At 32.6% G+C, this 24840-nt stretch overlaps 3 protein-coding genes across 3 annotated transcripts; 2 read left to right on the plus strand and 1 right to left on the minus strand.

Annotated features, from left to right (window-relative positions):
- Window positions 1-3800: 3800 nt before the first annotated feature.
- LOC146949338 (F-box/FBD/LRR-repeat protein At3g14710-like) lies at window positions 3801-5946 on the minus strand. The gene is made up of 3 exons (XM_085741512.1): window positions 4987-5946; window positions 4433-4567; window positions 3801-4345 (listed from the first exon to the last, which is right to left on the minus strand). Exons 1-3 carry the CDS (start codon window positions 5944-5946, stop codon window positions 4043-4045), a joined length of 1398 nt encoding a protein of 465 aa, XP_085597638.1. The 3' UTR covers window positions 3801-4042.
- Window positions 5947-10799: 4853 nt separating this feature from the next.
- On the plus strand, window positions 10800-12787 carry LOC146949339 (F-box/FBD/LRR-repeat protein At3g14710-like). Its single transcript, XM_085745387.1, has 3 exons — window positions 10800-11762; window positions 12195-12329; window positions 12419-12787. Exons 1-3 carry the CDS (start codon window positions 10827-10829, stop codon window positions 12704-12706), a joined length of 1359 nt encoding a protein of 452 aa, XP_085601513.1. The 5' UTR covers window positions 10800-10826; the 3' UTR covers window positions 12707-12787.
- Window positions 12788-12794: 7 nt separating this feature from the next.
- Window positions 12795-14299, plus strand: LOC146949340 (uncharacterized). Its single transcript, XM_085745388.1, has one exon. The coding sequence runs from the start codon at window positions 13156-13158 to the stop codon at window positions 13957-13959; it is 804 nt and encodes a 267-aa protein (XP_085601514.1). The 5' UTR covers window positions 12795-13155; the 3' UTR covers window positions 13960-14299.
- Window positions 14300-24840: the final 10541 nt, after the last annotated feature.

Raw genomic sequence — 24840 nt, forward strand, 5'->3', positions numbered from 1 at the left:
TGCATCACTATTGAATCGATTCATCATATTTTGAATCACATCATAAAATCTTTCTGACTTGCAGTAAATCGATTCATAAAAGCTTGAATCGCTTCATTCTTCATCCTGGGCTCACTTGAATCGATTCACATTTGCACTGAATCGTATCAATCTTCATGAGTCTCTAACTTGTATTTTTACTGTCTGAATCGACTCAAACATTTAGTGAATCGATTCACTATGTTGTTTTTGGCCAAAATTTTACACTTGCCACTCCTCTCTATATATACTCACCTCCTCATAACTCCAAAATAATTAAATGATTTGCATCTAATCTCTCTAGGACTCAAAAACTATTGTTCATAAATTTTTCAAGATTAAACACTTTTTCTTAGAATCACTTTGTACATTGAGTCACATTGATTTGCTAGGGTGCTAGTTGGGATTGTAAGTTGGTTCTTTCAAGGAAATTGGTTGGGCTTAATCAAGGTTCCAAAGTGAAGTGAATAATCTCATTCCACCTCCAAAGGTCTTGAGGTCTTTCTACTTTTTCTTGAAATCGAAAGGGATTCGTTTACCAGACGTAGCATCAAAGACTTGAGTGAAGAGTTCGAAGGGGTGCATGGGTAATCAAGGATTCGAAGATTCAAGGAGCACCAAATCCAAAGGTTATTTGAAGTTTGGGGGAGTGCTTACAAAGGGGTTGAAGAATTAGGTTTGTTCCAAAGAACTCTTGTAATCACATTTGTATTCAACATTGTTACTATTAGTGGATGACCTTGGTGGAGGCGTTTTTTCACCAAGAAGAGTTGACGTAGCCTGAAGCGATGACGAAATAAGGGTGAACAACTATAAAAATATCGGTGTCGTTCTCTTTTCCTTATCCTCTTTAATTTCCGTTAATTGTATATGTTAATTGATTAATTGATAGTGTATAAAATTTCCTTGAGTTAGTTTTACTATTGTGCTTGGATCAATTAGTTTCAATTTCTATACAATTCATCAATTGCATATACATTGTGTTTTCGATTGATAGCTTGTTATATTTTATTATAGGTTTGGATTTGAAATTGTCTAGTTTTGAAAATTGTCAAGAACTATTAATATTTGATTGTAATAAAATTTACATTGTGAACTTATCAATTCTATTGTAAATCTCATTGGCACATAGTCTTTAACTTTATGTAATTGTTGTGATTGTTCAAGCTTGTTTCTAATTAGTCAAAACATTTCAAATCGTTTTTGATAAAACTCCGTAAAACTTTTAAAACCGTTATTCATACCCCCTCTAGCGCGCAATATAGACCAACAATGTGATGGGGCATGACACATCAGACACATGGCAGTACCACGTAGACAGTAGCCAACTGCCACATCATGTTGAGTAAGAATTTGTCGGAGGAAGTAAATTGATTAACGTTGTGCAATTTCGGGGGGGGGGGGGGGGGGTAATTGAAGTTTTGTTTATGTTAGCGGGTAATTGACAAAACTTACAATTTTGGGGTAATTGCCTATTTACTAATCTTCTTTTCCTCTGATTTTATTTGTTAAAAATAGTAGAGAGAGAAAAAGGAAGAAAGATGGTAAAAACATAACTTGATATAAGAGAGAAAATTGTATAAAAGTTGCGGTAAAATGGTTGAACAAATATCATTTGTCTATTTTGAAGGAGATTAAAAACAAAATATGATATATTTACGGAGAAGATTGTTTAAATCAAAATTTTAGTGGAATGATTTAATAATTTTATTTTTTAGATAAACTAATTGTATGCAAAAGCAATATAATAGAATTGTATTGTTCGTAATTTTCTTTCCTTATGTTTGTTTTTATATGTTGGCTTGGCTCACGTTTGGAGAGCATATATTGTTTTATTGTTGCATTTTATGCTTGTGTGATTGACTTGGTTTTGTGATACTACCACAAGATCAATTACATCAATTGCTTAACTAACACAACACTGATCAGAAGCGCGGTGCTGCTTGTACGTGTCCCGTTATGGCGGCCGCCATGGCCTTCATTTGTCTTTGGCCATAGTTCCATGACAAAGTGCAACCGGCACAACAGCAGGTTGAGGGATCTACAACGTTATCAACAACTGCACCACAGAATCATCAGATCTCCTTTGCTCAGTTTGCAACAGCTTCGAACTCGATCACATTTGAACCTCTTCCAACACCACACATCCAAGGGGTAGCTCTAACTGTTAAGATTACGCAATAAGCCTATGTGCGAGGTCTGGATGCGTGTAAGCGTAATCTACAGGGCAAACTTGTGTTGAACAAGGGGGATAAACCATATACATCCAAAGATATTATGGCAAAGTTTCAAAAGCAATGGAAAACGTACGAGAATTGGCATATGTTATCCCTGGGTCGGAGTTATTACGAATTCTCATTCACTTCTTATCCCTAGGTTGGGGTGCTATGTCTTTTTTAATGGACCAAAGATTTCAATGTTCAAACTCAGAGACAAACACATGCGCAGGTTTGGATTCGTTTACATGAGTTGCCACAAGATATTAGATGGATATAACGTTATGTCAAATAGCAAGTGCAATTGGAATTCCGTTGATTATTGATAGTGCAACTCAAAATCGCGTCTTTTGGCACTATGCAAGGATAGTTGTAGATATGGTTATGAGATAATGGTAGAAAGGGACGGCTTCACTTTTCCTGTGGATCAAGTGTCTTACGATTGGCTACCAGAATTTTGTTATCGTTGTCAGAACATTGGGCATAGGGTAGCCAAATGTCGGTGGTTGCATCCTGCACAGGGCAAAAATGTTGAGAAACAGACGACGGTGGGAGACAAAGGTAAGAAACCTTAGAGGTTCAGAAACACATATCGCAAAGTTGGCAGGTAAAAGAGAATCCTTCAGGAATCGGCTCATCTAAGGGCATTTGAGATTCTGAATGTTGAAATTCTTATCTTCAACAACAGGTAACACAAGCACCTTTAGAACAGGACACGGTACAAACTGACAGATGTGAGGTACCACTCATTGCAATGAACAACCTACACATTCTGATTCTATTCATGTGCATTCTGCGACAAATGAAGAACAACACTTAGAAGCAGATGCGCTTGAACAACCCCCTTTGTCAGATAAGTCATCAACATCATTTCACTTTCCTTTGCATAATGTTACTTACCTGATTGATAGGACTTTTGTTGTTGAGCAAATTTATGATGATTCTTTACCTGTTAAAACGGTCTTGGAAGAGGAAATTGTAGTTGCATCCCTAGATCAGAATACTAATTCATGTATTATCCCCATAGAACCGTCACGGAAACAGATTCTTCCTACGGTTCATAGCTGTTCCACTCTTCAAAAGGAAGTTGAGATTTCCCTGTTTCTCCTTGATGTCCTCCCTATCTCTTGGCTTTTTAATTTTTATTAGTTAAAGTACACGTGAATCGCACAAAACTATTTGAGGCTCACGTGAATCGCACATTCATGCATATCACCCAATAAAGAATGTGGTGTTTGAGACTCATTGAAAGATTGTTCTAGACGCTTTCAGTGTCTTTTGAGAAGATATGCAAATAATGTAACACATTCTTTTGCAAGAATGGGACCTAACTGGACTAAATCTTATTTTTGTTAAATGGACTTGAATCTCATCTCAAAAATTAGCTCAACACCTGAGCAAAATGGGACTAACAACATGTTACAAACACCATCAAAACCAACTTCAACAATTTTTACTACCAAATTCCGGATCTTATTCTTTAGTCAATATTCAGATAAATATGTATAATCACAAGTAAAATAACATCATTTTTCTTATAGAAATATATATTAATTGCCGAGTACATAGCACAAAAACATAGACAGAGACTTGGTACGTACTAATTTACTAACTTTACTTATGTTTTGGCCAAAAGATATAATCGTCATTGCAGACAATTACTTGCAGGTAGAAAATTACACCATAAGATCACATAATGTAAACAAAAGAAACGTAGTCTACAATATATAACATCATAGACAGTAAGCAAAAGAAACTTTGTAGACCTGAACAACTTGATATTTTAGACATGTACTTGGTTCTTCAATCTAACGATAATAATCATATGAGTACAAATAATTATCAAGTTCAAGTAAGGCAAAAGAGTCTCCTTTCATGAATGAGTACAGCTTCTCCTTTAATTCTTCAATCACAGTGGATTTCCTCCTCTCATCATAAAAGGAGAAACTCATCCTCTCAAGCACCATACCATTTTCCAGAAAAAAACTAGCCAAAAACAAAGCATTCTCTAATTCTTGGAATGTTCCGAATTTCACAACTTGGAGACTGGAGGCCAAACAATCAGGAACAACAGCAAAATTCAGAAGCTCTTGGTTGAATTTGGATATTCTCTAAAAAATAGATATAATCAAACAAAGTCTAAATAAGAGGAGATATAAAGGTAAAGTATAGTAACGAATATGTTAATTATTACTAACCTCGAAAACTAGAGTATTGAGAACAGGAGTCTTGTGAAGTAAGCCAAACCAAACTTCACCAGTAATATAGCCAAGATCCAAATGGCTCAACATTGCAAATTTAGGTAGAACAGCCACATTTTGTTTTGTCAAAACCTGAATGACATAGATTAAGGATACTTGTTTACATTGAACCATATGGTCTATTAACAAACTAATAAACATAATTAACTCTTTATTTGAGCTGTGTTAAACCGTTAACCATGTAATAAAATTCAGGAGTATATGTGAATAATATTGGCACTCCGCATATGGTGACAGTACATAATGTCAACAAATTGTGTCAAAATTAGAGTTTCTTGAACATAACTACATATGAGACTAAACACTCTACAAATATAGCTTCAGAAATCAAATCAATACAATTTATGTGTCATATTGACAGCAAGTTCTCAATTGATGCACATGGTTAACAATATGATCTTTATCTCATTATAAAGTATATATATTCCATGCTTGGCACCAACATGTTCAGTATAAGATTAAGTCGTTTAGTAAAATGATATGATTGTTACCTCCAATCCACGAAATTCAATACACTTCACTTGACTGAATTGTTTGAGAAGTAGAGAAGCACAAGTTTGAGTTTCTTGAACACTATTCGAACTATTATGCAAAATGATTTTAGCAGAAGCATTACGAGCTGCTGATGGATCTGACAGAATAATAGCTTGTGACATCCCATAACCACAATAAGTAAATTCTTTCATACACGAAGCAGAAAACTTGATTTTGCAGCTGCGTGCCTCACGATTTACCGACATAATAAAGTCTTCTTTTATTAAAACACTTTCGAGTAGAGGAGCATTTAGTTCTAAAGTGGCATCATTTGTACTTAACCAAGAACAGTTTTTCATCTCAAACTTTTTCAATGTTCGGAAAAGAATACCTACAGATTCGTCGATGGTGAATATGATTCCACACAACTTGATAACATTTAGGCATCCAAAATTACAACTATAATAGGAACTGCAGGGAGGAACTTTGATAGAACAACGACGCATCTCAAGCACCAATTCTTCTAACTTATAAGAGTAATTAAAAAGAATATGAGATGTATAGGCTGAGAAGGGTAGTTCTAATTTTGTAGAGATAGAAATCTTTTTTACATTTCGTTTCAAGATGCTAGAGATCCATGTATTGAGAAGGGATATATCATACTTGTTAGTGATAACTAGAGAAAAACTTTCAGCAGTGTTGCTTTTAGTAAGAAGAAGTGCTCTATTGACAAAGTTTATAAAGTACTTTTTTGCACCTGATTTCTTCTTCTTATGTTTAAAGAACACATGATCATCTAAGTTCACCTTGGTGATGAAAGTCCAAGAATCTATCCATCGTTTCGATAACACACTTGAACGAGCAGCATCTTTTGTTGGGACACAAGACAGAATGTGAGTAATAAGTGAATCAGGCAGTTTGCTGATTATATCCTCGTTTGCCTTATGCTTCTTATGAGTTGAACCAACAGACTCCATTTGTATAACAGTTTTCCTAGCTAGAACTATTTCTCTGCATTTTCAAACACTATCAAATATCAAGATCAATATTAATGCATAGCATAGCCTATTCTTAATGCATAAGTGAAGCACTATCAAGAGCTATATTTTTTCTGCATTATCAAACACTATCAAGGGCTATTGCTAACATGTATAAGTAAAGCATGTGCAGGATGCACAAGTGATTTCAACCATTGGATTTATCTATTATTACACTCTCCTTCCTATCAGTCGGAGACAATGCGGTTCACCCACCAAAATCACATATTCACACCCTCTCTTCTCCAATGAATGAAAAATTGTAGTTACTTTTTTATTTGAGAAAAAAATAGTTAAAAGAAAATAGTATAATTTGTTGATGGTTAACCATATGAGTGTTTATATAAATAAGTTCAAAGATGAAAATTACTTGCGCACCATACTCGACATGCCTAAGTAATGCATGTTAGCAATGATCTCAAATCAAGTATCAAAACAATATGATCATGCATGCATATGCATTGCTTAAATCAAAATTTTCTTATAAACAATTTTGATAATAAAGAATAAATATCAATCCCACCCAAATGCCTCTAATTTAAACATGCAATCTTTAAAACATTTGTGGGGGATTGTTGGTTTCATTGGAAAGTAAGAAACATTTGTGGGGGATTGTTGGTTTCATTGGAAAGTAAGAAGTTCTCACCTTTGTGTAGAAACAAGAAGAAAGATGATGATGATGATGATCAAAGTTGTTTCTTTTCTTTCAGCTTTCTAATAATCTTCTCTGTTACTGCTTTTTCATTGCTTATTTTCTAGTTTACCTTGTTACTCTTGTTTGGGTTTATAAAGAGGCAGAGTAAGATAGCGTGGGAGATTGGCCTGAGTCTAGTACTACTACGTAGTTACTGCCTAGTGCCTACTAGATGCCCTCTCCTAAACCTTTCATATTTCTTATTAGTTGGGATTAAATAATTTTGAAAGGAAACCTAATTTCTGAAAGTAATTTAAATTCATTCCTTATTTTTTTTGAGCAATTGTTAGGCATTCTTAGCATGCCGAATTTTTTTATATATTTTTTTTTTTACATTTTTAGTACAATTAAGGAGTGGGTAAATTATGTAGTTCAGAAATTAATTTAAAACGTTTATTTAAAATTGTTATAATAATTTATTAAGTACTACCTCCGTTCCTAATTATAGGGTCCTTTTGAAAAAATAATGGGAATTAAGATAGTGAATATTTGTATTAAATATGTTTATGATTAATATTGTTTTTACAATTTTATCTTTTAAGAGAGAGGGTTTGTTTATGTTTTCAACATATTATTTATTGTTGATTGAAGAAAAAGATATATAATAAATAGGGTCATGTATGTAAAGAAATAATTAATGTAGTTTGAAATAGCAAAGGGGTATTATAAAAAAGGGAAAAAAATTCTCGATCTTATAATTAGGGACGGAGGTAGTAATATTGAGTTAATCGGCTGTTGAGTTCACTTGAGTAACTTTGTTGTGTCGGAAATTGTTTTAGGATATCAATGACAGGCGAAATAATTGCAGAAGTCCTCTCAAATTCCAATTGCTTTAACAGATCCATTAATACGGATAGACATTTTAATCATGCTAATGCTTTCACACATACTCATAAAGATGCAAAAAAATTCTTAAACCTCTGGTTGGTTAGGGTATGATATGAATGTAAAGGGAGCGAAGATGAACAAAACGCTCCAACTCTCAATATTTCCTCCCTTTCATATTACTCCCTCCGTTTTAAAATCTAATCCAATTTTACTTTTTAGGTTCATATTACTCCTTCCGTTTTATTTGAGTTTTACATAGTAAGTATTAAGGAAATATACGAGTCATTTACTAAAACATTTGTATTAATTATAGACTAGTTATAAATGATTTAAATGCAATAAATAAGATATGTTAGTGGAAAAAATAATAAATGTTGTATTGTTATTGTAAAATAGACAAATAATTTGTGACAGAGAAAATTATAAAAAGGGACACCTAATTTGAGACGGTGGGGTATTTTTATTTTTTTACATAGTTGCTACCAACTCTCCAAATACTACTATATCCATTCTATAATAAGTAAAATCATTTTGAGCTTGCTTTGTTTATGTTTTCTTGGTCTGTTTTGATTTGGCTTCGTGACTTTGTTTGTTTCATTGCTTATGTTGATTTTGTTCTAATTGATTGGGGTTCGTTGGTTGCGGTTGTCTGATGGATTTCACACCCCCCCCCCCCCCCCCCCCCCTTGTCGTTGTTCCAAAATGGGTCCGGACAACAATCTTCGTCGTGCTTCAGGTGCGATTGTTTCAAGGAATATTTAGCTAAGAAAAGTTCTGATAGGATCCAATCCATTAATGATGGTTTGATCGTGCATCCAGATTCTGCAACAGGACAAAGCATAGTGTAATGCCATCACTTTCCTTTCCTTTAGGTCAACTAAGTACTGATACCAACTGGAGAAGATTATCCTTGCAGACCCATGTTGATCCCGAACTTCCCCATGGCACAAGTTAACACTTCCCTGTAACTTATGATACCAAGATCCTTGTGAAGACCAGCATCCACCTCGTTGCACTTCGTTATATTTTGGGGTTTTTTTTTTTGGTTTTTTCCATTCTTGTGAAACAATGTGAGCCTTTATCTGCACTGCCCAACCATTGCTGTTCAATCCTACCAAAATTTTATCATTTTGGGTTGTCCATAAATTCCATATTGTGATACAGTCGGAAGCGTAGGTTAGCAAACTAAACCTAGATTGAAAAGAAACAATTTTGGAAGCGACAAACTTGTAAATTACGACTCTGAAATCCACCAGAAAAGGAGATCAACTCTCTGAAATTTTATTCAATGAAAAGATGTCTCTCGTTACAACTGAAGTGTTTAAATACTACAGAAAACCCTGATATGTCAAATATCCAAACAGAAAATTATTAAAATTAAGCTTAAATAATAAAAGTTAATTTTCAGGATTCAGACAAACTCATATGGCTTAAAAAGCCCATATATCATGGCATATTGTTGTGCTCTACTTGTGGCCTAATTCCTCCTTTCCGAGAAGGTATAATAATAGTCATTCTGACATCTTGTGGCCTAATTCCTCCTTTCCGAGAAGGTATAATAATAGTCATTCTGACATCGGACGACAAACTTGACAACTCCCGTCAAACCTTTCTTATGCGTAACTTTTTCTTCGATATGAACAGTCATCCTTCCTACATCAGTTTCCTCCATTCACTGAATAGGATCTGTTCCTGATACGGAAAGAGATTCCTTTGGATACTCTATGTTTATCTAAAAAATGGATAAATTACTAAATCATTTCATTAAAAATTTGATTTACAAATTTTTACCTCGTAAATATATCACAGTTTGCTTTTAATCTCTTTAAAAATATTCATTGTTTCTAGTTCTTGCAAACATAGCACATATTATTTTTGTCGTTATCACATTTTTAATCCGTGAAATATTTGTTTATGCTAGAATTAACACCTATTATATACACCATTTTATTTCAATTTATCAAATATTGGTTACATATATATAATAAGGACTTATATGAACATTACGAACAGTTACCACATTATCAAATAGTTACCACATTATCAAATTTTCGAAGACTATCAAATTTTTGAAGACTAAAGTAAATTAACACATTATATGGGCGGGGCCAGGGTTCGAACTCCGAACGTCCCATTTCTCCATATTTAAAAATGTGTGAGCTCTAGCCACTAAGCTATTTAAAAAAAGTAAATTAACAATGACCTTGACAAAAAATAAATAAATTAACGACACAAAAAAAATTGTATATTTGCAAAGATTAAAAGTAAAGATTTTTTTTTTTACAGGAGTAACCATTTTGCTTTTACATAATTAAAAAAAGAAAAGATGTATATTAACTGGACTAGTAGTATAACATAATTACAAAAATTATGTAAAAGCAAAATGGTGTACTCCCAGAATTAACACCTACTCCATCCGGTTCTATTAATAAGAAAATTTTAACTTTTTAGATTCATTGAATAATTGATGTATCATGTCTAGAATATAGATCAAATATATCTTTTATACAATAAATCAGAAAAGTTAAATGTTTTTTATAGATAGGACCGGAGGGAGTAGACATAAACCACCAGGCTATCTTACGTCACTTCCACATCCACTATGATCAAACTCTGCCTTAATATAATATTATACTTATAAAGCCAAACAAGAGTAACTTACTTCTAGCTAGTGGAGATAAGCTGAAAGAAAAGAAACAACTAATTTGATCATCATCTTCCTTCTTTGTTGCTACACAAAGGTGAGTATGAGTACTTACTTTCAAATACAGTCACCCCTATGAAAGTTTTTAAGATTGCATGTTTCTATTAAAGGGATTTCGGTGAGATTAAGTATTTATTCTTTGCTTTGAAAATTTTGATTCATTTAAGAAGATTATATGCATGCCTTGTTATTTTTTTCCTTTATAGTGTTAAATGCGGAAAAAAAAAATAGTTATAGGAAAACTGTTATACAAATGGAGTCTGATGCTATTCTTTGGTTTGAAAATTTGATTCTTTTAAGAAGATGCTATGCATGCATGATCATATTGTTTTGTTACTTGTAAGTGTTTAAAAATAAAGAAAAATAATACTGTTGGAGGAAATTTGGTATACTAATGGAGTCTAATGGTTATGGTTACACTCATTAGAAGCATATTAAGGAAAACTCTTTCACAATTTGTGGTTGATGCTATTCGTTACTTTGCAAGTTTTGATTCATTAAGAAGATGCTATGCATGCATGATCATATTCTTTTGATAATTGACAGTGTTTGGAATTAATGCAGAAAAATAGTTCTAGGAAAGCTGTTGTAGAAATGGATTCTAGATCAAGAAATGATAGGGCTCATAAGAAGCAAAAGGAGAAAGATGATATAATCAGCATTCTCTCATTTCTCCCGACAAAAGATGCTGCTCGTACGAGTGTGTTATCAAGAACATGGATGGAAAGCTGGACATCAATCACCAAGTTGGACTTAGATGACAGTGTTTTCTATTCTCCCAAAAGTAAGAAGAAATCAGGTGGAAAACAACACTTTATAAACTTTGTCAATAGAGCACTTTTGCTTAATGAGAATTATAGTGTGGAATGTTTTTCTCTTGTGATCACTAATAAGTATGATCAAACTCTTGTGAACACATGGATCTCTTGTATGTTGAAGAGAAATGTAAAAAAACTTTCCATCGCTTCGAGTTTAGAACTTACATTCTCTGCTCTTACATCTCGCTCCCTTTTCAATAATGCCTATTATTTAGAAGAATTAGTGCTCAAGATGCATTGTTGTGCTATCAAAGTTCCTCTCTGCCGATATTATCATAGTTTTGGAAAGCTAAAACTCATCCAGTTGTGTGGAATTATATTTACAATTGACAAATCTATAGAGATCCTTTTACCGGTACTGAAAAAGTTTGATACAAAAAACTGCTCTTGGTTAAGTGCACATGATGTCACTTTAGAACTCAAGGCACCTCTACTTGAAAGTGTTTTTATAGAACAAGACCTTGAGTCGGTTACTCGTGAGCCACGTAACTGCAAAATCAAATTTTCTGATTCAAGCCTGAAAGAATTCACTTATTGTGGTGATGGTATATCACAAGCTATTGTTCTGTCAGATCCATCTTCTGCTCGCAATGTTGCTGCTAACATAATTTTGTATAAGCATGGAAATAGTGTTCAAGAAAGTGGATCCTATGCTTGTCTCCTTCTCAATCAATTCAGCCAAGTGAAGTGTATGAAATTTCATGGATCGGAGGTAAGATAATTTCATTCAACTTGCTTAATCTAATACTTAATATGTTGATGACATTGAATATAATAGAAATATAAAAGGTTGTTAGTTTATTGGTTGATAGTTGTTTGTTTATAGGGCATCTAATGTATTCCTTTACAATCGTTTATATTTCATTCAATATGAATTCTAAGGAATTACCCCTTCTATCAAGCTCTCAATCTTATTCTCCGATGAGATGAATCTTCATCTATCTGATTGTGCGACTTGTAACACCAATATCTTGTTGTTAATCGTGCCACACTAATGACTAATATATTGATTTGATTTATGAAGTTAGCAATATTGTTGAGTGTCATGGCATAAATTTGGGGTGTGTTTATTCGCATACATAGCTACATTTAAACATAGATGTTTTTCCAATATAAATCAGTTTCCTTAATGTTTGTCATCCAGGTTCTCACACGACCAAATATGGCTCTTCTGCCTAAATTTGCAATGCTGACCCATTTGGATCTTGGCTCGGTTAGTGATGAAGTTTTGTTGTGCTTACTTCAAAAGTCTCCTGTTCTCAATACTCTAGTTTTCAAGGTTGGTAATTATAATGCATTATGCTTTAACCGTTAATCTGTATCTCCTCTTATTTAAACTTTGTTTCATTACTAATTACTAATCATCAGGAAATTACAAAATGCTATCAAGAGCGTCTAAGTTCTTATGTTGTGCCGAATTGTTTAGCATCGACTCTTCAAGTTGTGAAATTTGGAAATCTACATGGACACGAACATGAGCTTTTCTTAGCTAAATATTTAATGGAAAATGGTATAGTGCTTGAGAGGATGAGTTTCTCCATTGCTAATGCATGGCAGATTGATTCTAAGGTCATTGAAGAATTCAAGGAGAAGTTGTACTCATTTAAGAAAGGAGTCTCTTTTGTCATACTTGAATTTTCATTTGATTATTATTAGGTTGTAGAATCAAGTTGTACATGTCTCCAATGTTTCTTTTGCTTATTGTATATGGTGTCTACAATGTCTCTTTTGCTTATGGCAAGTTGTTAGTAATAGGACTCCTAAGGGCAGAAGTTATAGATACTAGTGGTTTATTTAATAATATTATAAATAAGTAACTGTTACTTGTCTGCAGTAATTGCTGTCTACTAGACTTCTATGTAACAGCTATAGGACTTAGTATTATAAATAAGATGCAGAGGAAAAGAAAGGCATTCAGGGATTGGGATAAAGGATAGGTAGGGAGAGACCAAGCTCTCGAATTCTTGGAGGGGAGAGAACCAAGACTCTCGAATTTCTTGGGATTATATTGTACAATTACTATTAGTTTATATTTTGATATCAGTTACTATCACTGGTATCAGAGCAGTTCTGATCCAGGGAAAGAAATTCACAGTAGGGGGGAAATGGACATGCCACAATTTGACGGCAGCGGTGACGCTTATTGGTGGTTGATTTGTATTGAGAAACATTTTGATGTCGTGGGAACACAGGAGGGTGAGAAGTTGCTGGAGGCGGTGAAAGCCTTGCGAAACCGTGCTCTCGTATGGTGGCAGTGGTGGAGTCGATGCCATCCACATGCGAGTTGGCGAGCGTTTCACGTTGCATTCATTTGGCATTTTAAGCCAGAGTATAGAGACCTTCTACCTATATCGGATGAAGAAGAGGAATCTGGATTGGAATGGGAGTCGTCGACGCCTCACACATTCAGCCTTCAATCAGAAGAAACTGATCAAGGAAATTCTGAACTCATTCAGACAGCAGAAGAGGAAAAGGTAGAGAATGCAGAAGAAATGGATGCAGAAAATTCCTCCATGAATGTCATCATTGTGGAAAAGCAACAAGAGACCAAAACAGATCTGTGCAAATTTCTTGGTATCGACAGACTCTTTTATGAACATGGTATGAGTAGTGTGTTCGAATCGAGGGCGAAATTGCCTAGAAAAATTATCGGAGAGGGATGGGTTTCACTCGAGTTTGGCGGCCTACCTCCACCGTTGCCAAAGCCGCCAGATCCAGATGTGTTTGTGGTGAAGAGTGGATTATCCTCTGGTTTGATCGAACTGGCACTATGCCTATTGCTGCCGAAAATTCCTCCCCAAAAGAGAGTGTCTGATGCATGCATTAATTATCATGTTTCACACCTTGCTCTGTCACTCTACTTCAAGTTATGGGACCCTGGTGGACAGTTATGTTATCCTTCACCTTGAGGACAAGGTGAGTCTTTAGGGGGGGAGTATTGTTAGTAATAGGACTCCTAAGGGCAGAAGTTATAGATACTAGTGGTTTATTTAATAATATTATAAATAAGTAACTGTTACTTGTCTGCAGTAATTGCTGTCTACTAGACTTCTATGTAACAGCTATAGGACTTAGTATTATAAATAAGATGCAGAGGAAAAGAAAGGCATTCAGGGATTGGGATAAAGGATAGGTAGGGAGAGACCAAGCTCTCGAATTCTTGGAGGGGAGAGAACCAAGACTCTCGAATTTCTTGGGATTATATTGTACAATTACTATTAGTTTATATTTTGATATCAGTTACTATCACAAGTATATGATGTTACCTGCAAGTAATTGTCTACATATGGTGACAGTATTTTTGGCCAAAAGATAGGTTTGTATATTAGTACTAGCAAATTTGTGTATATTTTGTGTTTTCTACAAGAAGATGTAACTACGTTTAACTAAGTATTGGGCAATCAATATATATGTTTAATTACCCTAAAATTGATGGTATTTTATATTTGATTACGTTTACGTTTGAAGTTATTTTTCCTTTGTTGCATGTACCTGTGTTTATGTTTATATGACAATTATGTTATTTTTAGAGAAATCATAAGTACACAATTGAACAACTTTTTTACCATACTTGTGTCGGTACAGAAGATGCTGTTCGTACAAGTGTGTTATCTAAAAGATGGATAGAAAGCTGGACATTAATCACCAAGTTGGACTTATGTGATCGTGTGCTCTATACTCGCAAGAGGAAGAAATCAGGTGGAAAACAACACTTTATAAACTTTGTCAATAGAGCACTTCTTCGTACTTATAGTGTGAAAAGTTTTTCACTTGTGATTACTAACAAGTATGATCTAACTCTTCTAAATACATGGATCTCTTGCATCTTGAAGAAAAGTGTAAAAAAAAATTCCATCAGAGTGGTATATCACAACCCATTGTTCTGTCAAATCCATCAGTAGCTCATAATGCTTCTGCTAACATCATTATGCATAATTATGGAACTAATGTTGAAGAAATTGGATCTTGTGCAATTCAGTCAAATGAAGTGTTTCAAATTTCATATATGGGGGCAGGTAAGACCATATCATTTAACATAATCTAATCTTGAATATGTTGGTGCATGTGCTTAAGCACGGCATTCAACGTTAGACACCAAACACGCCTTCGATATGTACATGTTTTGATTGAAGGTGAGATTGTCAGAATCACGATAATTTTTTCCAAGCTACACTTTGGAGAATCACTTTGGAGCCAAAATCACGGTCAATCCAAACATATACCAAGTGTCATAAGTTGGTACCAAGCATTGATCTATAACTATGAGCATCAACTTCAGAAAAAGAAAAAAAAACTATGAGCTTGCTATCAAAGTTATTTTATTGAAAACGTGCTATCAATTTACAGCTCCTACATAAACAGTTTTAGTAAATAGTAGCACACAAATAAATTCATTTGAGTTATGAACCTAAATTTGTTGAATGTTTTGGCATAAATTTGTGGTGTGTTTATTCACACATATAGCTACATTTAAAAGAGATGTTTTTTCATAACATAAGTTTGTTCTCTGCAAAAGTTTGAAGTTTTTTTTTTTTTTGAAGAAACAAAAGTTTGAAGTTGTTGCACTCCATAAGTTTCAATACAATAATTTTTTTTATTGTTTGTCATCCAGGGTCTGCAACAACTAAATATGGCAGTTTTAAGTAAATTTGCAGAAAATTGCTGTATACACATTTGATACAGCTGAAACACACCTGTAAAATACCGAAATACTCCTTCAGCAGTTAACTGCCGCGGAAGTTAACCGGCTGCAGTTAACTACCGCTGAAACTTCGGCAGTTAACTGCCGCGGAAATTCAAACTTCATTTTTTTCAAAGTGAAATTAAATGCAAATTAATTAATTTGTTCTCCCTCTCATTTTCTCTATAACAAATAATCAATGAAATTAAATGCAAATTAAGTATAACAAAATCAAATTCAAGGTCTCATATTCGATTATTTCCGGTGTCAATTTGAGTGAGTTATTTAGCTTCTTAAAAAAAAATTTAAATTCGATCAGTTGGATTCTCCACTCTATCCAACAAATCTTACGAGAACATCCCTCCCCAACCCAAAGAAACTTTCTTTATAACCGCGGCATCAAGGAATGGATTTAAATCACTTTCAAAAATTATGTTTCCTTAGTATGCTCATCTTGAAGGTCTCAGGTTCGATTCTTTCCAGTGTCAATTTGAGTGAGCTATTTAACTTCTTCAAAAAAATATTCAAATTCGATCAATTGGTAAACGATTCTCCACTTTATCCAACAAATCTTACGAGAACACCCTGCGCAACCCAAAGAAACTCTTTTTTTTTTAAGAAACAAAAGAAACTCTCTTTATAACCGCCACATCAAGGAATTGATTTAAATCACTTTCAGAAATTACGTTTCCTTTCAAAATTCTTTTATCCCAATTAACTAAGAAATAAGAAAGGTTTGGAAGAGGGCATTTAGTAGCTACGTAGTACTACTATGTCATAGACTCAGGTCAATCTCCCACGCTATCTTACTCTGCCTCTTTTTATAAAGCCAAACAAAAGTAACAAGGTAAACTATAGAAGATTATTACACACCTAAAAGAAGAGAAACCAACCCTGATCATCATCTAAACCAACCCAAAAACATGTAAATTCAACCCATATTAGTATATTACTATTTATTTTTAAACAAGGAAGTAGCAAGGAGCTACTATCCCTAATATATTATATTAACCAAAGAAGATTGTTACAAAAAAGAGAAGGGGACAACACCTAAACCTTCTCAAGAGTGATTAAACCTAAAAGTAGGTCATCCTGACCTATTTTTAACATAATCACTCCTTACTTGTATAGGTAAATAGTAATAATACACATAAGTATCTAGAGTTAAACCTATGTTAGCAAGGGCATCTTCACAAGCATTGCCCTCCCTAAAGATGTGAGAGACAATAAAATTCATGCTTGAAGTGATACTAAGACAATTACTCCGTTTCTTAGCTGCCAAGGAACAATGTCTTGAGATTTAAAAACTTGAACCACTAGCATGGAATCAGTTTCTAGCCAGAAATTTCTCCAGTTTTTAAAGCTTGCTAATTCAATAGACCTCATGGCACCAATGAGTTCTGCAAAGAGAGAGTTGCCATTGTTCAACCTGCAAAGCATCCCAGGGATAAATATAAGATAGCAAGGATAGACATCAGAGAGGAGGACCAAAACTATAACTATTGTCATCGGATTCAAGAGCACGAGGTAAAATAAGCATTGAAAAGGATGAGTAATGGCAAGGCAGTTGGGTCGGACAACATACCTATCGAAGTGTGGAAAAGTCTAGGAGATAGAGGAATTGTGTGGCTCACTAAACTATTTAACAAGATTATGAGGACGAAGAAAATGTCATACGAGTGGAGAAGAGACACTTTAATTCCAATATATAAGAACAAGGGGATATATAGAATTGTGCAAATTATAAGGGAATAAACTAATGTGTCATACCATGATGTTATGGGAAAGGGTGATTGAACGAAGACTGAGAAAAGATACTCGAGTTACGGATAACCAATTTGGTTTTATGCCAAGGGCGTCGACTATGGAAGCTATTTACTTACTTCGATGTGTGATGGAGCGATAGCGTACAGATAAAAAAGACTTGCACTTAGTTTTCATTGATTTGAAGAAGGCTTGTGATAGAGTGCCTAGAGAGGTTTTGTGGATAGCCCTAAAGAAGAAAGAGGTTAGGGTTTCATATATTAGAGTTATCAAAGATATATATAAGGGACCTTCGAAGATTTTCCTATAACAATAGGATTTCACCAAGGGTCAACCCTAATTCCTTATCATTTTACTGTAGTTTTGGATGTACTTAGGGAACACATCCAAGAATGAGCACCAAGATGTATGATTTTTGCAGATGATGTAGTCTTTCTTGGTGAGTCGAGGGTGGAATTGAACGGGAGGCTAGAGACCTGGAGAAAATCCTTAGAAGCGTATGGTTACCGCCTGAGTAGAAGCAAGATAGAGTATATGGAATGTAACTTCAGCAAAAGGAGAAGTAGGTCTACCTTGGAGGTGAAAGTTGGAGATCATATCATACCCCAAGTTGCACGGTTTAAATATCTTAGGTCCATAGTACAAAATCATAGAGAAATATAAGCAGATGTAAATCATCGTATTCAAGTTGAGTGATTGAAATTGAGAATAGCCTTATGTGTTTAGTGTGATAAGAAAGTACCACTTAAGTTGAAAGGAAAGTTTTACCAGACAACGGTCAGACCGATGATGTTGTATGGTACAGAGTGTTAGGCAATTAAAAGCCAACACGAGAATCAAGTAAGTGTTGTGGAGATGAGAATGTTGCATAGGATGAGTGATCAGACTAGACGGGATAGGATTGGGAATGTCACCATTAAGGAGATAGTGGGGGTAGCACCTATGGTAGAAAAGTTGGTAGAAAATAGGCTTAGATGGTTTGGGCATGTAGAGAGAAGATCCGTAGATGCTGTCGTAAGAAGAGTATGCCAGATGGAGGAGAGTCAAATCAAAAGAGGTAGAGGAAGATCTAGAAAAACTATAAGAAAAACCATTAGAAAGGATTTAGAGGTCAATGATTTAGATCCAAATATGATTTATTATAAAACAATATGGCGTAATTTGATCCTTGCAGTCGAACTCACTTAGTGGGATAAGACTTTGTTGTTGTTGTTATATAAAAAGTTAATACTTTTACGGATGGATGAATCTGCATTGATAAAAAATATATATTAAAAAATCTATTAAATTTTATTCAGTGGATAATTCGGTCTTATTCTTGAAATTCTAATTGATTTTAAATTAATCAGTAAATTTTGTTCCATCAATTAATAATGAAAAATAGTTTTAGAAGAAAACAATGAAAAATATATTAATTTTTGGTGGTGGCCGGGGTTTGAACCCCAGAGGTTTGAACCCCAGATCTTGCATATATTATGCATTGTCCCTACCAACTGAACTAAGCTCACGAGGACGAAAAATATATAATTTGATGATACTAGAATAATATTTAAAATAATTTATAATTTAGTATAGACTTATATTCAAATATAATTGCATAATAAGAAAAGGAGATGCAGTTAAAAAGGTGGGCCTTGTCCATAGTAAAGATAATAAAGGAGCCCATATATCCTCTATACTTCTTGGACTCATGAAGCCCATTAACATTACATTAAAAAATATAACTAAGAAACTTAACCTAATTGCACTAAGAACTCCATTTACGAACTCTTTATAAATGTGTTCGTAAGTTCAGAATTGCTATATGTTCGGCCGCCACCTCTTGCATTCTCCCTCTCGGTCTCTCTCCCCCTCTCTCCATATTATCTTTCATTTGGCTATTTAATATATCTATATCACTCGTCTAGATATTAGACATGCTCAATGGTATTTACTTATGTGGCTGAAATGGTTGTGATATGTACGTGGATACATCCTGTGTAAGTTCATTTCAGTGAAGTCAATTGTGTGTGTTTATGTTCAATTAAAGGATATTTATTTTATTTTATAATATATTGATTTATATTCTTTGATGTTGGCTTCTTTTCTCTTGATTAATCTTGTGTTTTTTGTTCTCTACCAGATCTACATTGAGGCAACGAAATCTGACTAACGGACTACTAATTTATGCTAGATCAAATTTAAATCAATGATGTTGTTGTCTTGTACTTCTACATCTTCCCTGTTAGTACGTGCCTCTATATTGTTTGTTTTTTAAACATTCACGACAAATCTGTGAGTTCTTTGATTAAATATGAGAAAAAGGTAACCCTGAAAAAATACATGATTTTGTGTTAATTATTAATAGTTAAAAAATTAATATATAATCTTCTTGATCTATTGTAGTTGATTTTGATTAATTGATTTTATTTCAGTGAGTAATATGTTACATAATTCATCTATTCGATATTTTATTATGTTTTTCTTCAATTTTTAAGTATTTTATAAAGGATAATTTTTTTACTTGATTTATAAATATTATATGTAACGACCCGATTTTAGAATTTTAATTATTTTATTTATTATTTAACTGTTTGATGTGTTATATTTGTTGATTATTTGGATTTTAGAGATATTATGGGTATTTTGGTGCTTTTGGGTATGAAGAGTTATTTTATGAAAATAGTAGTAACTTATGGTAATTAATAGAATGGTGGTGTATGAGTAATAATGGGAGTTTTAATGAAGTAATTGTGTAGTAACATTTTATAAGTGGTAGAAAGTTACTAAGATCATTTTTTTTGAAAGAAAAGTTACTAAGTTCATTAGTGAGTGTGACTATGCTCAAGAGTATATAAGAGAATATTCTGTGTGAAAATTAAGGTCAAGAGCTCATTTGTTCTTGAACAAATGAGCTCTTGACCTTAATTTTCACAGAGACTATTCTCTTATATACTCTTGGGCTTAGTCATACTCATTAATAGACTTAATAACTTTCTACCGTTCATAAAATGTTACTACACAATTACTTCATTAAAACCGTCACTATTACTCATACACCACTATTGTATTAATTACCCCAAGTTGCTACTATTTTCATAAAATAACTCTCCCTACCCAAAAGTATCAAAATACCCTTAATATCTCTAAAATCCAAATAATCGACAAATATAACACATCAAACAATTAAATAATAAATAAATAAAATCTTAAATCGGGTCTTTACATTATCCATATTTTTTGTTGAATTTGTAATGTCATGGATCTAATTTAGATCTGAGAGTGTTATTGATATTTGATGTTTTAGATTCAATTATTTAGCTGAAATTTTAGAAGTGATGTTCAGATCAAATATATGTTTGCGGCAGTTTGTGGTACCTTGACTTAATAGAGTATGCATTCTTGATTTTTCTTAAGGTTGAGCAATTATAAACCTTTATAATTTCTTCAATTTTATCGAAAATGAATATCTCCATTTACACAATTACATTGTTGTGGATCGAGATCAATTATTTAATATCATACTAGTGTAAATTTTCAATTAATGTTTTCAAAAATTTGAATGATCTAGATCGTGTGACTGTGTGGATTTGTGATTATCTTGACTAAAAACAATTGTTTCAGATTATTTGTTAGTTAGAACAAATAAAAACCATTGTTGTTATCATATTTTCCTATCGTGAAAAACATAGATATTTTAACCTTGACATTTTTAATTTGAGGTTCTCTTAGGAGGATTGAGGTCAAACTTCTAGTAACTATGTTTGAAACTAAAGTTTCTAAATCATATAATGATTTTATGGCAATTTGTAACAAAGTCTCGCAACCCGTCCCAATAATTATGATCCTAAGAAAGATGAAACAGTTACTCCACTTGAAGCTTGAAAGATTTTCTGTCATTTAAAGAGAAAATGTTGGACATTGGAAATGAGCAAACATGGTAATAATCAGGCACGAGATGTTGTAAGATATGGCTACAATTCAACATTTATGAATTGTGACAAATTAACTTATGTATAATTGTTTATGCAGTATTTTACACATAAACCTCCAATAAAAAATTTCAACTCAAAGCTTGAAGTGACTCAATTCATATAACAAGAATAATATGAAGTATTAATAGAATCACTTCAGGATTTGAGCTGAATTTTCTGTTTGAAGGTATATGTGTAGAATACTGAATAAACAATTTTACAACAGGTGTGGCATGTGTTAATTTGTCACAATTAAAATATTTTAAATTATAGCCATATCTTACAATATCTCATTCTTGATATTATCTCGTTTGCTCATTTCCATAGTCCAATTATTTTCTATGAAATAAAATATTCAAGCTTCAAGTGGAGTCAACAAGTGCATCTTTCTCAAGATCATAGTTCTTGGAATGGTTTGCAAGAATATGTTGCAAAATTGCCATAACAATATTATGTGATTTTGAAACGTTTGAGTCGACATAATTACAAGATATTGGATCTCTATCCCCCAAGGAGAACACAAATTAAAAATGTTAATGTTAAAAACAATTATGCTTTTAACAATAGTAAAATATGATAAATTATAATGATTTTTATGTGTTAAAACTAACGAATAAGTTGACACAAATATTTTATACACACGATAATCACAAATTCTTACCGTCATATGATCTAAATCATTTAATCTAAACCAAACATTTTATTTTATTTCATTTTTAAAAGAGTATTAAAAACATTAAGTGAAAATATACACTAATATGATCTTAATTGAATGATCTAGATCTACAACAATATAATTGTGTAACTCTAGATAATTCATTTTCAATAAAATGAAAGAAACCATACAGGTTTTAACTGTTCAACCTGAAGAAAAATCAGGCACACATTCTATATGCAGTCAAGATAACCATAAAGTGAAGTTGTCATATGTTCAATCTAAACACAACTCCTTGAGTTCTAATTTAAAAAACGATTCTAAAACACAAAATGGCAATATACAAGGCAATATACACTATCTGATCTAAATTAGATCCATGACAATACAAATTTAGCAAAAAATTAAGATAGTACTTATAAATCCAGAAAAATTCTTATTTATAAAATACTTCAAAACATATGGAAAACATAATAAAAAAACACCAAATAGATGAATATATCAAAGGCTAGGTTAATCCAATTCAGTATAATCACAATTGTCACCACTGGAACAATTCACTTGAATTGTCTTTTAGAAATTGGGGATTCATATATCAAAATTAACATTGAATTATCCACATGCAATTCAAGTACATCGACTAAGGACCCTCTTCTCAGAGTACAACCCCTAATTCCTTAGGTGGTTTAATACTCTTTGAAGGTTTTAAGAATGTTAACTTAATATCACAAATAAACGATTATCAATTCCTACACTAACCCTGTTTATTTGAACAATTCAATTAGGTCTAAGTTGAAAGCTATGGTCAGTAGTCATTCATTCTTACAGAATCATGTTTATATGGTTTCAATATATAAAAAGCATTAAGAACAATTGAATTGAATAAAAAATATATTGTCATTCACAATAGATAGAGTTTCACAGCAATATGTTTCAATTAGGGTTACACAGAATCATCTCAGACCTAATCTCTAAGAGATTTAACTACTTATAATCGAGTTTACAAATAGCATAATCAATATAGGAATCAAAACATACATGAACTGATAGCAGGTGGAAGAAATCGCCCTCCTAGCATGAGTGATTACGTTTAAGAGCAAGGGAAAGGAAACAATGGAAACAATTTTGTTTTGTTTTTCAACAAAAATAGGATGATTAGTTTGGAAAGGACTTTGTTTTGTTTTTCATAAAAATAGAATAATTAGTTTAGGTTAGAGGGAAACATATCATAAAAATAGGAAACAATTTTGATATTTAGTTTGAAAATGATTTTGTTTTGTTTTTTAATAAAAGGAAATAATAGGAGCGATTTGTTGTTTTTTTTTTGTTATGGATAAGAATAGGAGGATCTGTTTATTTTGCGATCTGTTTATCTGTTTAGTAAAATTAAGCAGAAAAATTAGGAGTGATTTGTTTATTTTGATTTCCATAACAATTAACATTTTGTTTAAATTAAATAGGGTTAATATAGTAAAATTAAGCAGAGAAATTAGGGTAAATCTAGGGTAAAATATTGCTTACGGGTTAACCTTAAGTAATAAGAGATACGTGAATTTAGAATATGTAGGTATTATTTCGGTAAATGTGAATTTAGATGTTATTTAAGGAGTAAGAAATACGTGAAAAACAATCTATTGTAAGTTTCGTCGTTTATCCCTATTAAAGTTACAATAGATTGTTCTATTTTTGTCGTTTATCCCTATCGAAACTTACTAATGTCAGTGGGATAATTGACGAAACTTACAATAGATTGTTCAATTTTGATTCCACTATTGAAGTTCTAGGGCAATTTTGTTTCGGTAAATGTGAATTTAGATGTTATTTAAGGAGTAAGACATACGCGAAACTTACCCTAAAAAAAAAATTCTATAGTTTTTATCGATAAAATTAAAATATTCACATCAAAATCATGGAAGAAACTTATCTACTTGATCAGCTGAAACATTTGACCCATATTATTTTAAAAATAAATAAATATATAATACATGAATAAAACATTATCAGCACACTTATGGATAAATCAATCACGTTTTAAGAATCAGGTATATTAGTCTACAACAAAGAGGACTAATTTTGAGAACTACAAACATAAAATACAAAAAAAAAAACAATAAAAAAGGATTATAACAAAAGTAGAAAAAGATCATCATACTTGAGGACAATCAAATCGGCTTCAACCCTAAGAAATAAACCAAAGGATATAGATGAGATGAGAAATATATACTAGGAAAAAATATATATTTGACCAAAGATATTATATATTAAATGGGTTTAATTTATACTATATAAAGAGGATAAAAAAGTCGTGTGACTTTTTCCCTTTTCAATTTCACCATTATTTATATTTATAAAAAATATTTTTTTTTATGGTGTTCACATTCTAGTAGTCACGAGAAATTAAAGGTACTGTTAATCTAGAGTTTGACTCAGAATCTTTTTTTTTATAGATAGATGAAATGACCAATCCATTGAAACTCATACACCTTAGTAGAGGTGTCAGGGCCCGATCAAGGCCTTCTGCTTAATATTATTTCTTTGAATTTTACGCCCTCCTTTATTTTATTTTTATCTCTTTATTATTCTTTACCAATCAAAGAACTTGCATTTTTTTATTCAAAAAGAAGAACTTGCATTTTTTAAAATACTAGGAAAAAATTAATTTCTATAGTTTTTATCGATAAAAGTTGAAAGACGAACATGCTTGTTTGTAATAGTTATAGTAAAAAAAAATGGTTGT

The sequence above is a fragment of the Medicago sativa genome, chromosome 2 (genome assembly GCF_051527215.1).
Source record: "Medicago sativa cultivar Bolivia chromosome 2, Bolivia_mono, whole genome shotgun sequence".
In the NCBI taxonomy this organism is placed as follows: Eukaryota; Viridiplantae; Streptophyta; class Magnoliopsida; order Fabales; family Fabaceae; genus Medicago; species Medicago sativa.

What these genes read in the sequence shown, in the direction of transcription:
- LOC146949339 (XM_085745387.1), top strand. Translation starts at nt 10,827, where the DNA reads ATGGATTCTAGATCAAGAAATGATAGGGCTCATAAGAAGCAAAAGGAG. An exon ending in TGAAATTTCATGGATCGGAG is followed by an intron (nt 11,763 to 12,194) that starts GTAAGATAATTT and finishes TTTGTCATCCAG; the next exon opens with GTTCTCACACGACCAAATAT. An exon ending in TCAATACTCTAGTTTTCAAG is followed by an intron (nt 12,330 to 12,418) that starts GTTGGTAATTAT and finishes ACTAATCATCAG; the next exon opens with GAAATTACAAAATGCTATCA.
- LOC146949338 (XM_085741512.1), bottom strand. Translation starts at nt 5,946, where the DNA reads ATGGAGTCTGTTGGTTCAACTCATAAGAAGCATAAGGCAAACGAGGAT. An exon ending in TTGAATTTCGTGGATTGGAG is followed by an intron (nt 4,568 to 4,986) that starts GTAACAATCATA and finishes TATGTCATTCAG; the next exon opens with GTTTTGACAAAACAAAATGT. An exon ending in TCAATACTCTAGTTTTCGAG is followed by an intron (nt 4,346 to 4,432) that starts GTTAGTAATAAT and finishes TCTATTTTTTAG; the next exon opens with AGAATATCCAAATTCAACCA.
- LOC146949340 (XM_085745388.1), top strand. Translation starts at nt 13,156, where the DNA reads ATGGACATGCCACAATTTGACGGCAGCGGTGACGCTTATTGGTGGTTG.